We start from the raw sequence: 12,368 nt of genomic DNA on the forward strand, positions 1-12,368 counted from the left end.
GCCACTGAATTCACTAACCCTGCAGTGGCCACCCTCTGCCCTCCCCAAGTAGGATAATGAATGCCTGCTGGCTCAGCCTCTCTGACACTGGCATTCTGTCATCTGCAGCAGAAAGCATCCTATCCATTAGAATCTGGGTGTATACAGGCAGGAAAAATACTGGCATGGGTGAGTCAACGTATCAATAATGCTTGCCTCTAGGGAGATGATGATGTTTTTGGTTTTTTTTTTTGGCCTTTTTTGCTTTGTGTTTTCTAGGTCTTCCTAAAATTATAGAGAATTTTTAATTAACAAGAAAAAAAATGATGGGAAGGGAAGGCTAGGGTCCTTCATAAAGAACCTTTCACACCCCATTCCTAAACAACATTGAAGCACCCACAGAAAAACACAGAGGTCTGGATTTGTGTTTTTAAGAGAAAACTTTCCAAAGGTGTTCATGGTTCCTTCTATCTTATAATTATTTGTTCTATTTGGTGCTGATGTACTGAGTAGTAGTTGTGAATCTAGTGTATACTAGAATCTCAGTAAATATCAGGATAATGCTAACTAAGATAGTGACAAAAAACTCTCATGTTAAAATAATTTCAAGATGAGGAGGAAAATCATTAACCCCTATATTTTCTCAAACTTAACTTTAGAGCTCTGAAACCCAGGCCGAATCTGCCCTATTAGATGGTTTTCTCAGTATTTCTCCACACATGACTGAGTTCAGTCCTGACTCTGCCACTTCCTGAGAGCCAGAGATAGGGGGAGGCCAGTCCCCTGAGCCTAAATCCCCTCATCTGGAAAGCAGAGTGAATGATTTCTGTAGCTTTCTCAGCTGCTATGATGCTGATATGTTGGGAAATTTTATGGAAAGCATTCAGCACAGTGCTGAGGACACAATAAACATTCAAGAATAGTGGCTATTATGGCAGCCATTATTATTAGTAAGAGAAAACAAGTTAGCCATCATAAAAGACTTGTTATTTCCACCAAATCATTAATTTACTTTCATCCCAGGGGCACACAAAGAAGTTACTTGGTCAACCTAAATTAACTTAAAATCTAATAGGTGCAAAGAACTGTAGTGCCAAGCACTGCTGTGGACCTGGAGATGAATGAGACCTGACCCCTGTCCTTGGAGAGCTGACAGTCCAGCAGGGCAGATGGGGCTCGTATACAAACTGCTAGCAGACGAGGCAGACTGCTCCAAAAAGGTAAGATAAAGTCAAGGAGGGCTGCGCAATCAGAGGATTTCATAGAAATGTGGTGCTTGAGCCATGTCTTTCTTGAGAGACAGGCAGGTTGTAAGCAGGGAGAAATGGGGAGGGAGGAAGAAGAAAGGGCATTTTAAGTGGATGGAGAAGTAAAGACACAGGTGAAAAGCTATAGACAACAGAAGATTGTCTATAGCTGACAGCACCTGGAGGGGTGACATGGGAAATTAAGAGAGCTGGGCTAGAGGCAGATTGGGGGAAAGTCTGGAACAGCAGGATAAAAAGTTGGGCACCAACATATACATGTAAAAAGCAAACACTAGGTGTCTGGTCTCAGGGCTGCCCTGGGAGATTCTTGCGTATGGGTGAGTCACTAAGTACACACACTTTCTGACCTCAAAGTTATAAGCAACAAAAGAACAAGCAGCAAAGCAAATGAGAACCCAATAAAAGTACCTCTGATTCAATGTGTCGATTGAGGGCCATCCAGAATAGAATTCTTGTGGTGGCTTATCAGAAAGTTCAGAAATGGTGCTGGATAGCAATCAACCCATCCCTGCTGGGGGCCAGTTTTCCTTCCCACACTTAGGCTACCCGCTGAGCCAAGGCCACTAAGGGCTGAGTTACCTGTCCTTGGGCCAGCACCATAATCCTATCGGAGCCAAGCACGGTGTGCAGGCGGTGGGCAATGGTCAGCATGGTGCAGTCTGCAAATGCTTCTCGGATGGTCTCCTGAATCAGTAAGTCTGTCTCTGTGTCCATGGCAGCTGTGGCTTCATCTAAAATCAGTATCTGCAAGGGAAGCAGAGGAGAAAGAGGGAATCAACAAATTCCTTAAGTGTACTAAGTTAATCTAGGTTCAACTAAGATGTATTTTATTACTTACAACAAATACCATTTTTTTTCAGTTGGTACACATAGGCAAAAATACCATTTTGCTTAGAACTGTTATAACTTTAAACTCATATGTGTCTTGTTTACGGTTTTCAGTGCTTCAGCTGTACCATGGCCAGAAACCAAAGAAGTCCTTGGAAACTGACAGCTCAGGGAAATGAAAAACAAAAACCCCCTTTATGCCTAAGCCCCTGTCGAGGTAAACTTAGAAACATCTCTGGGTGTGCTCTCAAAGTGTCCCGCTGGGCTCGGGGCCTGAAGACGCTGGGACCTTCACCTCACTCCCCGTGTCCCTGCTGCCCCCATGTCCCCACCGCTCCTCATAGCCCCCATGTCCACGCCGACCCCACAGCCCCTATGTCCCCACCCCACCCCCACAGCCCCCCGTGTCCACGCCGACCCCACAGCCCCCATGTCCCCACCCAACCCCCACAGCCCCCCGTGTCCCCCCACCCCCCCTACAGCCCATGTCCCCACTGCCCCCCACGTCCTCACCCCTCCCCACAGCCTCCCGTGTCCCCACTGCCCCCCACAGCTCCCCATGTCCTCACCGCCCTCCCTGTCCCTGCCATCCCCGCAGCCCCCCACTCCTCACCTTACAGTGACGGAGCAAGGCCCTCGCCACACACAGGAGCTGACGCTCCCCCACTGAGAAGTTGTCCCCGTTCTCCATCACTTCAGATTCAAGTTTCAGAGGTAGCTGAACAATCTAGGAAGAAGGGAAGTAGAGACCGGAAGGGTAAAAGACTGCATTTTGTCAAAAATCCAGGGGAAACAAATCTGTTTTGCTCTGAACCAAGGGGAAGATTTATTAGCTAAGAGCCGGCCCTTCTGGAAAGAAGGTACACTTGTGACGATACGTGGGCCAGGACCCATGTTTTTCTAGGCCAGTCTGTGTTTCCACTATATTTTCCTGATAGCTGTTGCCTTCAGTCTGTCCCTGAAATTCCAGTATTTTCATGTTCAAAAATCCTGTCAGGTAACGGCGGTGGGGACATGGGGGCAGCAGGGACACGGGGAGTGAGGTGAAGGTCCCAGGGTCTTCAGGACTCGAGCCCAGGGGGATACTTTGAGAGCACACCCAGAGATGTTTCTAAGTTTACCTCGACAGGGGCTTAGGCATAAAGGGGGTTTTTGTTTTTCATTTCCCTGAGCTGTCAGTTTCCAAGGAGACTGCACTTGGAGATAGGGTCAGCAAAATGACTTCCCTTCTCAAGGACAAAGCTGTAGCCGAAAGCTGCTGGGTGGTTTGGTAAGGTGTTGAACCTGCTTTTCAAATGAAATCATATGTGGAAGCCCAAGACAAACAAAGAAGTAAAAGCAGAACTGTTGTGGTTGAATTAGGGCAGAGGATCCTGAGCCTGCACCCAGGGGCACTTAAGACCCCAAGCCCAGGCCAGTGGTGTCATCGTAGGCTGTGACCCATGGGGCGGCCTGCTGAGCTCTCCCAACAGGACTGTGCATCCATATGCAGGCCGTCCCTTTTCTGCACATTCAATGAATTATATGTTTTGCATATTATGGATGTTTTAGAAGTATACTGTTAAGATTAATAAAATACAGATTAATTGAAAAGGATGACTGAGTTCAGAGTACTTGTCATTTAATATCTTCTCAATGAGCAGATGTCAAATGGGCAACATGAAGGTGGGCAATGGTGGGGGGAGATTAGGAGACACACACTTGGATGGCATCTGAGATGCCTGGGAGGTCCTGCTTTTACTGTGCTCATCCAAGACATCCTGGAGGCGAGGGAAAGGCTGTGGCTGGACAGAGGCAGCTACAGCCAGCTGGGCGTGAAGGCATCCCTGCATTTCCAGCCCTGAAATTCGAGTAAAGCTCTCTGCGGTCTTAATTCTTTACTTACACATTCTTTCATGTGGGTCCTTTCCAGGGCATCCCAAATCTGGTCTTCTGTGTACTGGTTGAAGGGATCCAAATTTGATCTATGGAAAGGAAAGCAGAGTAGGAATTTGTCAATGGCCCCACATTCAAGTGAACACAGTGTGACACTGTCTGTGGTAAAAGTTTAAACATGCGCTGGTAAAAGGGGACTCAAACCCGAAGGCCACAGATGGTTCACTCCCCAAGTAACCTAGACAGAGGCTGAGATGGAGAGAGGATGCCTGCCCGTCCAGAGAAGTCCTTTGAGAACAGAGATTGGGCTTCCCTGTCTTCTTTATAAACCCTTGTTTATTTCAACTTTTGTTACCATTTTTATTCTATAAATAATACAAGTTAGTTATAGAAAAGTTAACATGAAATGAAAAACATGTTTCATCACCTATATACTCACACCCCTAGAAACAAACACTGGGGGCACACTGGTATATATCCCATTCCAGATGGGACATGGGTATTTCCTATGGGTTTACATCTTACAATACAGCTCTCTGTGTACAAACCTACAAAACCACGCTTTTTCTTCTTGATGCACAGGGGGGACAGTCCTGTCATTTTAGCATCCAGTTATCTAAAAGGCATGAAGTGTAATCTTTGCTCACAAAATTGGCTTGGTATATGAGACAGGAAAATCTTTAAGAGAAACATAAATTTGGACTTCCAACTGCTGTTGAGGTCATTTGTGAAAAGTGGGAGTCTGAAAATGGTGAAAGGGGTTCATGCAGTCTCTGTAAGAGGACGATATCAGGAGCTGTGAGAGAGGGGCGGCACTCAGGACAGCCTGGCCAGCAGTGCGCCACACTTGTCCCCATGTCTGGAATTAGTTACGGGCATGACAAGCGCAAGCAGGTCATTCTCCCAGGGCTCAACCTGAGGGGAGGGAGAGCAGAGCACCCTGCCTTTGCTCACGCCATTCGGGTGGCCTCTGGAGTCACCTAGGAGATTCTAGCCAGCTGCACTCTCTGGGGCTTCTTGCCCTCTGCACAGGTGCTTTGCCCGTGCCTGGAACAGGCACGCTTGTGCTTGAGTGGCTGGTAAAATGCAAGGGCTGTGCGGCCAGACTGCCTGTACAGATGCCGTCATATTAACCTAACTTCTTTAGGCTTCTGGCTCCTTATGTATAGAACAGGGATAAAGGAGAGCCTACCTCAAGGGTTGCTGTGAGGACTAACTGAAGGTTCACACATATAAAAAAGCAGTCCAGGTAGAGGGCTCGCACTGTGTATGTGAGAGCTATTCTTATTACTGCTATTCCTTGCCTATAATTCCTTCTTGTCCTTCAGGTCTCAATTTACCTGTTCTCCTCAGGAAGTGATTCTTGAGCCTGTCAGCTGAGGTTAGATGTCTCTATGCTCCCCCTTGTTACTGCATTCAATGACCCGTTCATTTGTCTCTCTTTCTCACTGGACCAGATTCCTTGTCTGGATTTTACTCACTGTCGTATCCACATACTAGCACATGGCCTAGTATTTTCAAATGAATAAAAGAACTTATTCCTCACATCCATATCTGATTTCCTGATCACAGACATTAGTATGCCACCACTCAGATATTTTGTGAAATAGCAGAGGTAAAGAGCAGTGTAGGGCAAGGAGAGTCACCCTGGGATTTGGGGAGACTAGGCTCTGATTCCTGCTCTGCTCGCGACCCACTGGATAGAACTCGACAAACCACTCAGTCTTCTCATTTCTAAAATGGGAGTGCACAGACACTACTCGGTAAACATTAGAAAGAGAATATGTGCAGTGCCTGGAACACTGAAGACACTCAGCAGCTGTTAACGAGAGGGCACACGTGGGCAGGTTCAACGCCTGGTCCCAATACTTGGTGGTTTTCTGTATCATGTCTTCAATGCATTTTCCTAGTGGACACAATAGTCACAGGAAGCCTAATGCCAGGATCAGAAATAGCTCTGTTTGAAAGGCCTGGATGGGGAAGCTGCTCTCTATGGACAATACATCTAGGGAAGGGCCCTCTTAAATAAAGAAGGTGATGGTCAGATTTGTCAATAATTTAATGTTATTAAATGGCAGACCATGGGCTCAGTCTAAAAAGACGAACACCCACTTCGAATCAAAAGCACAAAACCAAGAGACACTGCAATTTCCAGACCTTCACTGTCCCTCTGCCTCTCTAGACTGTCTGCACAATGCACTGGAGTTGATGGGATGACTGTTTGTTGTTCTCCTTTCTAGCTGTGCTTTTAGGAGAAACTTCTTGGGACAGATTAAAATGTGTTTCTCTGTTCCATGTCTGAGTTCAGTCACACTTTTTTTGGTTTAACAAAGGAATTCTCATGAGGCAAGGTTAGCCAGAAAATGCTCAGGACATTTAAAGGGGTAGTGTGGTTTTCACAATAAAATATCCTCTTTCCCCTAAGTGTAACCTAATATGGCCCTCCGCATATAACATATTCCTGCCCTTGGGGTCACAAGAGGGGTCTCACTTTTGAACCCCGACTCTTAGAGCTCTTAATAAATATAAATACATATTATTTACTTACTAACTTCACATTATGATTATGGTTTTATTTTTTTTCAATTGTTTTAATGATTTCCTCAGAGGTCTTTACAAGGTTTTTTTGGAAATCCTTATCAAACCAAGAAAGAAGGGGAACTCACCAGCACTGCCACCCACACACAGGAAATCACGATTGGTTCCAAACAGTAGTCGTGCCTTGCTTTGCTGGTCTCCTGCTAGTCTCTACATAGTTGAGCCAAAGGGCTCCACGCTGGAGACTGCCTTTCCCATTAGGCACAATCAACTCTGACCTGGAAGTTCAGGTCAGCACGTGGGGGGATTTAGTAGCAGGATACCCTGGATCTTCACCGTGCTCTATTCAGAGCCACCAGACCCTCTTCTTGAGCTTGAGTCTCTACCTTAGAATCTAGTTCTGGTTATTTTTTCCTGTTATGCTTCCACGTACTTAAGTTTCCATGCTGACAGCCTGTTCGGGCTCTCACAAGGTTTGGCGTCCTGCCTCCCCAAACCCCTGAACTCCCTGGTTGTAACGTTTGCCTTCTGGAGTCTCTAAATACTGCCAAGTCCCTGATTCTGTACTCTAGTTGCCTATGGAAAATCTATGTTACGTAAGGCTGGAATCCCCAGCACCAGAACTTGACAACTGGTTATCTGCAGCCTGACACTATACTCTCTGGGTATGTGCTTTAGCCTATCACTAAATTGCTTAAATCTGCCCTTTCTCTACCCACCGTCAGCAGGAATGTTTAATGGATTTTACTGCTTGTTCAAATGCCTCCCACTTCTGAGTTGATTCCTTTGTACAGAATAAGACCCCAAAAAATGTATGCTTAAGGCTGAACGAGTCCATAATGTTGTTCCCAGGACAGGAATGTGGAGAGCTCCCCCAGACTTAGACTAGGATACGTTCTTTAACACTGTATGGTAATGCCCAGTATGCTCACCAGATACCACTTACCAGACAAACAACAAGTACACGGCATGCAGTCGCCTGCCCCTGAGTAGCCTGCCCCATCCAAGTTTCTGTGGGTGAAGATTCAGTGGACATATCGACAGGACCTGCAGGCCCACTGCACCAGCTAAAGAGACCTCAGGAGACTGAGCCATGGGTTCAAAATCTAAAGAATATTTATATCCCACCAGTCAGTGGTATACATACAATTAAGGCAGACCAGACTGATCTCAGCAGGGAACTCCATTAGAGAAGCCAGATGGCCCCTGGTGTGACCCACAGATAGAACTGAAAGCTCCACATTCACTACATCAAAAGGATTCAGCCAACCACTGAAACCCTGCATGCAAACGCAGCTATTTTCTCAATCAGAATTCCTGAGGTCCTAAATGCTGCCCAAAGTACATTTCATGTTTGCTTTTTTAAAAGCAATATTCTATGCTAGCCTATTGGCTACCATTCAGTGAGGCCACAACCATCTCCTAGAGTATGATGTGACATTGCTATCCATCCTTGGTTCCTGGAGTTGTATGACTTCAGAAGCACACTACGACTGAGCCACGGTGGTGGTGCCTCCTTGGCAGCTCAGGTCCCCACAGGAGGAGACTGAGGGACTCACAGACCATCTCCTATTAGGAAAAGAATAAAAGGCTCAAAACAGTTATTAAGAAATATGGACTGGGCCATGGTGGCTCAGCAGGCAAGAATGCTTGCCTGCCATGCCAGAGGACCTGGGTTCGATTCCTGGTGCCTGCCCATGTAAAAAAAGAAAAAGAAAAAAATAAATTAAAAAAAAAGAAATATGGACTGATTCTGGCCTTTAGTTTGTTTTTTTACATGGGCAGGCACTGGGAATCGAACGGGTCTCGGGCATGGCAGGTGAGAATTCTACCATTCAGCCACCATCGCACCACCCTGGCCTTTAGTTTTTAAGAGTAAAATTAGGTGGAAAAAAAAAAGAGGAGAAAAGCAGAGTAAATAAAAAGCAGCAGAGGTCATGAGAATTTTTTTTCAACATTGGAAAAGCCTATGCAAATCTGAAGGCAGATGAGAAGGGTCTGAACATGCTGGAAGAAGAGAGGTAACTAAAGGTCAAGACCCCTGAGGAGTCAGGCCAAACTTAGGTTTTTTGAGACTGACTCTGTTGAGGTCACAGTGGGCATGGTGCTCTGACACTGGGTCAGGAGACAGTACAGCGAGTGCCCCAGTCTCTGCAGGCAGCCTGCCAAGGTTCAAATTCTGGCTCTGCCACTTTCTCCTGGGTCTCCTACAGCAAATCACTTTAACTGTTTGGACTTCGGTTACTTCATCTATAAAGTGGGCTTAGTAACAGTGCCTTCACTTCGTGGCATGTTTGGCAGTCAATGAATTAGTACGTGTAAAAGACATGTACCTGGCACAGAGGAAGCCTTCAATGAGGTTAGTAGTTATTTAATTATGATTGGTGATGCTGTTCCTTTTTAGAGTAGCAGTGCTGGCACAGAATTATTTTTCAACAAACGTTAGTACCGTCTAGTGCGCGCATGTAGTCAGCCCAGACTTAGCAGTACTTTCTGACATGGAGACTAGAAGCTTTTGGGGGCTTGGGGGCTCCCAAGTCCCGCAAGGACCAGGACTATCAAAAAAGAAAAGGGAAAGGGGTCCTGACACATGAGAATTTTGCAGAGGGACAACTTACACAGTTAGAAAGTCTCTGAACCTGCCAGCAATTTTGGAGCACCTTCTGTTTCATCTAGACTGCTAGATGCTTTTGTCTGAAGGTGTTCTGGGTCCAGGAGAAACCAAATACAGAAATGGCCAACTGTGGACTCAGTCATTTTTGCTGTGATTGGGAGTTGAGAACTAGGGACACTCCACAAATAAAAGTAAGACAATTTAATGGGCAGATAAAAAGGAGGGCATCTGAACAGGAAGAAATGAGAATACTCCTTCTTGGTAGAGGATAGAAGCCAAGCAGAAATGCCTGAGGTGATGAGAAGGTACTCATCATCAGAGGAGACTGAGACTTGGGGTCAAGTCAGTGACACGGGAGGATGACTGAGGAGGTTTACCACAGCCAAGCCTGACTTCAGACAACCCACGAGGACAGAAAGATTCAGCAAGGGCTGGTCAGGGCCAAGGTAAGGCTGGTCAGGGCTGGTCTCCATCTGGGAGAGAGGAACGAAAGCAGCACCAGGGCCTGGCCTGAAAGACGGCAGGTCAGAGAAAGTGTTTAAGGTCTGGATGAAGAACAGCCTCTCTTCTTGGGGCTAAATGCTCGGGCTAAAGTAAAGGCAGAGGGAAAGGATTTGCCTCAAGCGTGGACAGATGTATAAGAAAGAGCCAGATGCAAGTCCTGGAACAGACTGAGATTCGGCCACTCTAAGGATGGAGGAGGTGGCCCCAAATTGTATATGGTCTCTAATTTATATTATATTTATATGCAGAACAATTCAGAAATTCCTATCTTATAATATCTTTAAACTTTGTTTATTTTTGCTTTTATTTTGCATTCCGAGTTCCTTTTAAATTGTAATTGCTTGTTGGTATCTCAAAAAGACGTACCCACCCCACAATACTAGCTACGGAGAGACAGTTTCCAAATTCAGTTTATGGGGGGCTGCAAAGTAAAAAGCTGCTCTCTCCTGCCCTTGCCTCAGGCTTACACAGAGACTTTCTAACTGTGTAAGTTGTCCCTCTGAAGAATTCTCATGTGTCAGGACCCCTTCCCCTTTTCTTTTCTGGTTCTTGCGGGACTTGGGAGCCCCCAAGCCCCCAAAAGCTTCTAGTCTCCATGTCAGAAAGTACTCTTAAGTCTGGGCTGACTACATGCGCGCACTAGACGGTACTAACGTTTGTTGAAAAATAATTCTGTGCCAGTACTGCTCTCTAAAAATGAACAGCATCACCAATCATAATTAAATAGCTACTAACCTTATTGAGAGCTTACTCTGTGCCAGGTACTGAGGCTTTCATTACAGGCTTTCTACTCTTTTAAGAAAAGCATAAGAACACCAAAAGCTGAATGTTCTTTAAGATCTTTAAGAAAGGGGGAAAGGGAAGAGAAAAAGAAGGTCTGGGATTTAGTTTTTCCTTGTGTCTACCACTGGCTGAAAAAGCCAAAATTATAACTGGCAGAAAATTAAACTTGCATGATTTCCTAAGCTTACAAAGCTGACTGCAAAAGAGTACTCTGAGATCAATGACTAAAGCCTGAGGACTGCAGCACATCAATTGAGCTTGTCCACAAAGTAGCAAAAACTTCTGGATCTAAAAGCAAATGGTCTCAGTTTCCACCAGAGCTACACCTCCATGATGCTCTACATCCACCATCTGCACATGCCAATGGGTCAGTCCTCAACCACGAACTCTAGATGCCCTGAATCTCAAACCAAAATGAAGCTCTGTAAAAGTTTAAAATTAAAACTGAAGCTTCTTCTTAGAATTGGGCTCTTGGAGTCTGAAATGATTTCTGGATAAGGAAGAATGGCACACTAGTTGAATCTGAAGACATATTTTTTTCTTTTACTTGTAAAAGGGCATAATGGTTAGTCTCTTCACCACCGCCCCATGCTTTGTCAGTATATACAGAAACCTCATGGTCGGATAGATGTGTTCCTCGATCATGAGAGGAGAAGTGACTTTCCTTTTCTGAATGTCGCCCAAAATTCCTCATTGGACCTACCGCAGTTACTCTTCAACTTCCCATCAAATCTTTCCTACATACTGGCCATACGTGATGAGGGACAAGACAAGAACCTGAATCTATGCCAAAGAACTCCATACCTGAGTAGCCGTTCTGAACTGAAGCAAATCAGTACAGATTTTATTGTCCTTAGAGATTGTTCTACTTCAATGTAAAGTTGCTCTGTTATTACATATGAATAAAGTTTGAAAAGCAAAAAACAAAACAACAAAAACAACCCTGAAGCTTCTTGGTGACAGCATTTCCAAGAGAAATCTAAAGTTTAACATGCTTTATTCTTTTATTCTCTTCCAAATAATTATTTAAAAATCAAAAAGTAAATGGCACTTTTATCCTGAGCCAAAAATGACCAAGGCCAGGTTCATTCTCATAGACATTCCCATAGCAACTAAAATACTCAGCCTTGTGGGAAGGAAGAGCAGATTTGGCAACACCTCCTAATTCCTAAAGTTTAGACTTTGAGTCTTCAATAAATTCTAGTTATTTTCCAGTGTCACCTGCTTGGCCTTATTATCACATGCCCAAGGGAATGATTTATAATTTACGATTTATGATGATATATAATGATATGTATGATATATATATCATCAACAGATACACTTTATTTTGCCCAAACTCTTTCGAATTTTAGAGAAATGCCAAAACAAGCCTACCCAGGAGTACCGAGCCTCTGTGAATGCAGGTAAGAATTGTTACCAAACTTTCTGAGTTAACAGGTTCAAATGTCATTTCCTAAAAGAAAAGGAGGACCCAGTTTTAAAGACAGGTCTCAACAAATCCCATGGTTATTTGAAATTAAGTTGGTATTAATTTTTTTGAATCATCAAAAAATAAAGAGGAAATGGCAAAACTACTTTTAGAATGATTAAAAAAAGAAATTCAATCTAAGTTAACTACATTGTAAAGCTGTTTTTATCTCCAAAGGGAGGCCACCCGAATGGACAAAAATTATGGAAACTTGTTTTTAGAAGGCAGGTGCTTAAGGTTAAAGGTAGGATAACGTTAAGGAAAAGAACAGGATTAAGTATATTTCCTAATAAATGTACATTACTATATATTTCAACAGTTGGTTTGCTGGTCTCCTTGGTGGACAGCAATTTTGTCTTTGGTCCGCTGACAAAGATTTCAGAAAAAGGCCTCATTCCAGATAGGAGAGGATACTGGGGAATGAAAAAATGTCAGTAGTACTAATATCTGAAAGGCATCATTAGAACTGACAGCTTTGGGATACCTAAGAGAGACAGTGTGGGGTGGG

At 44.5% G+C, this 12,368-nt stretch overlaps 1 protein-coding gene across 6 annotated transcripts in view; it reads right to left on the reverse strand.

Annotated features, from left to right (window-relative positions):
* The window catches only part of ABCC5 (ATP binding cassette subfamily C member 5), a 94,468-nt gene that overhangs the window by 2,263 nt on the left and 79,837 nt on the right, over positions 1-12,368 (reverse strand). For all 6 annotated transcript variants that reach the window (XM_077117720.1, XM_077117717.1, XM_077117714.1 and 3 more), the window contains 3 exons: positions 3,961-4,039; positions 2,689-2,802; positions 1,827-1,991 (listed from right to left, as the gene is read on the reverse strand). In XM_077117720.1, coding sequence (XP_076973835.1) covers positions 1,827-1,991; positions 2,689-2,802; positions 3,961-4,039 — 358 coding nt within the window. The remainder of the gene's footprint in view (positions 1-1,826; positions 1,992-2,688; positions 2,803-3,960; positions 4,040-12,368) is intronic.

Source organism: Tamandua tetradactyla, chromosome 10 (assembly GCF_023851605.1).
Source record: "Tamandua tetradactyla isolate mTamTet1 chromosome 10, mTamTet1.pri, whole genome shotgun sequence".
Lineage (NCBI taxonomy): Eukaryota > Metazoa > Chordata > Mammalia > Pilosa > Myrmecophagidae > Tamandua > Tamandua tetradactyla.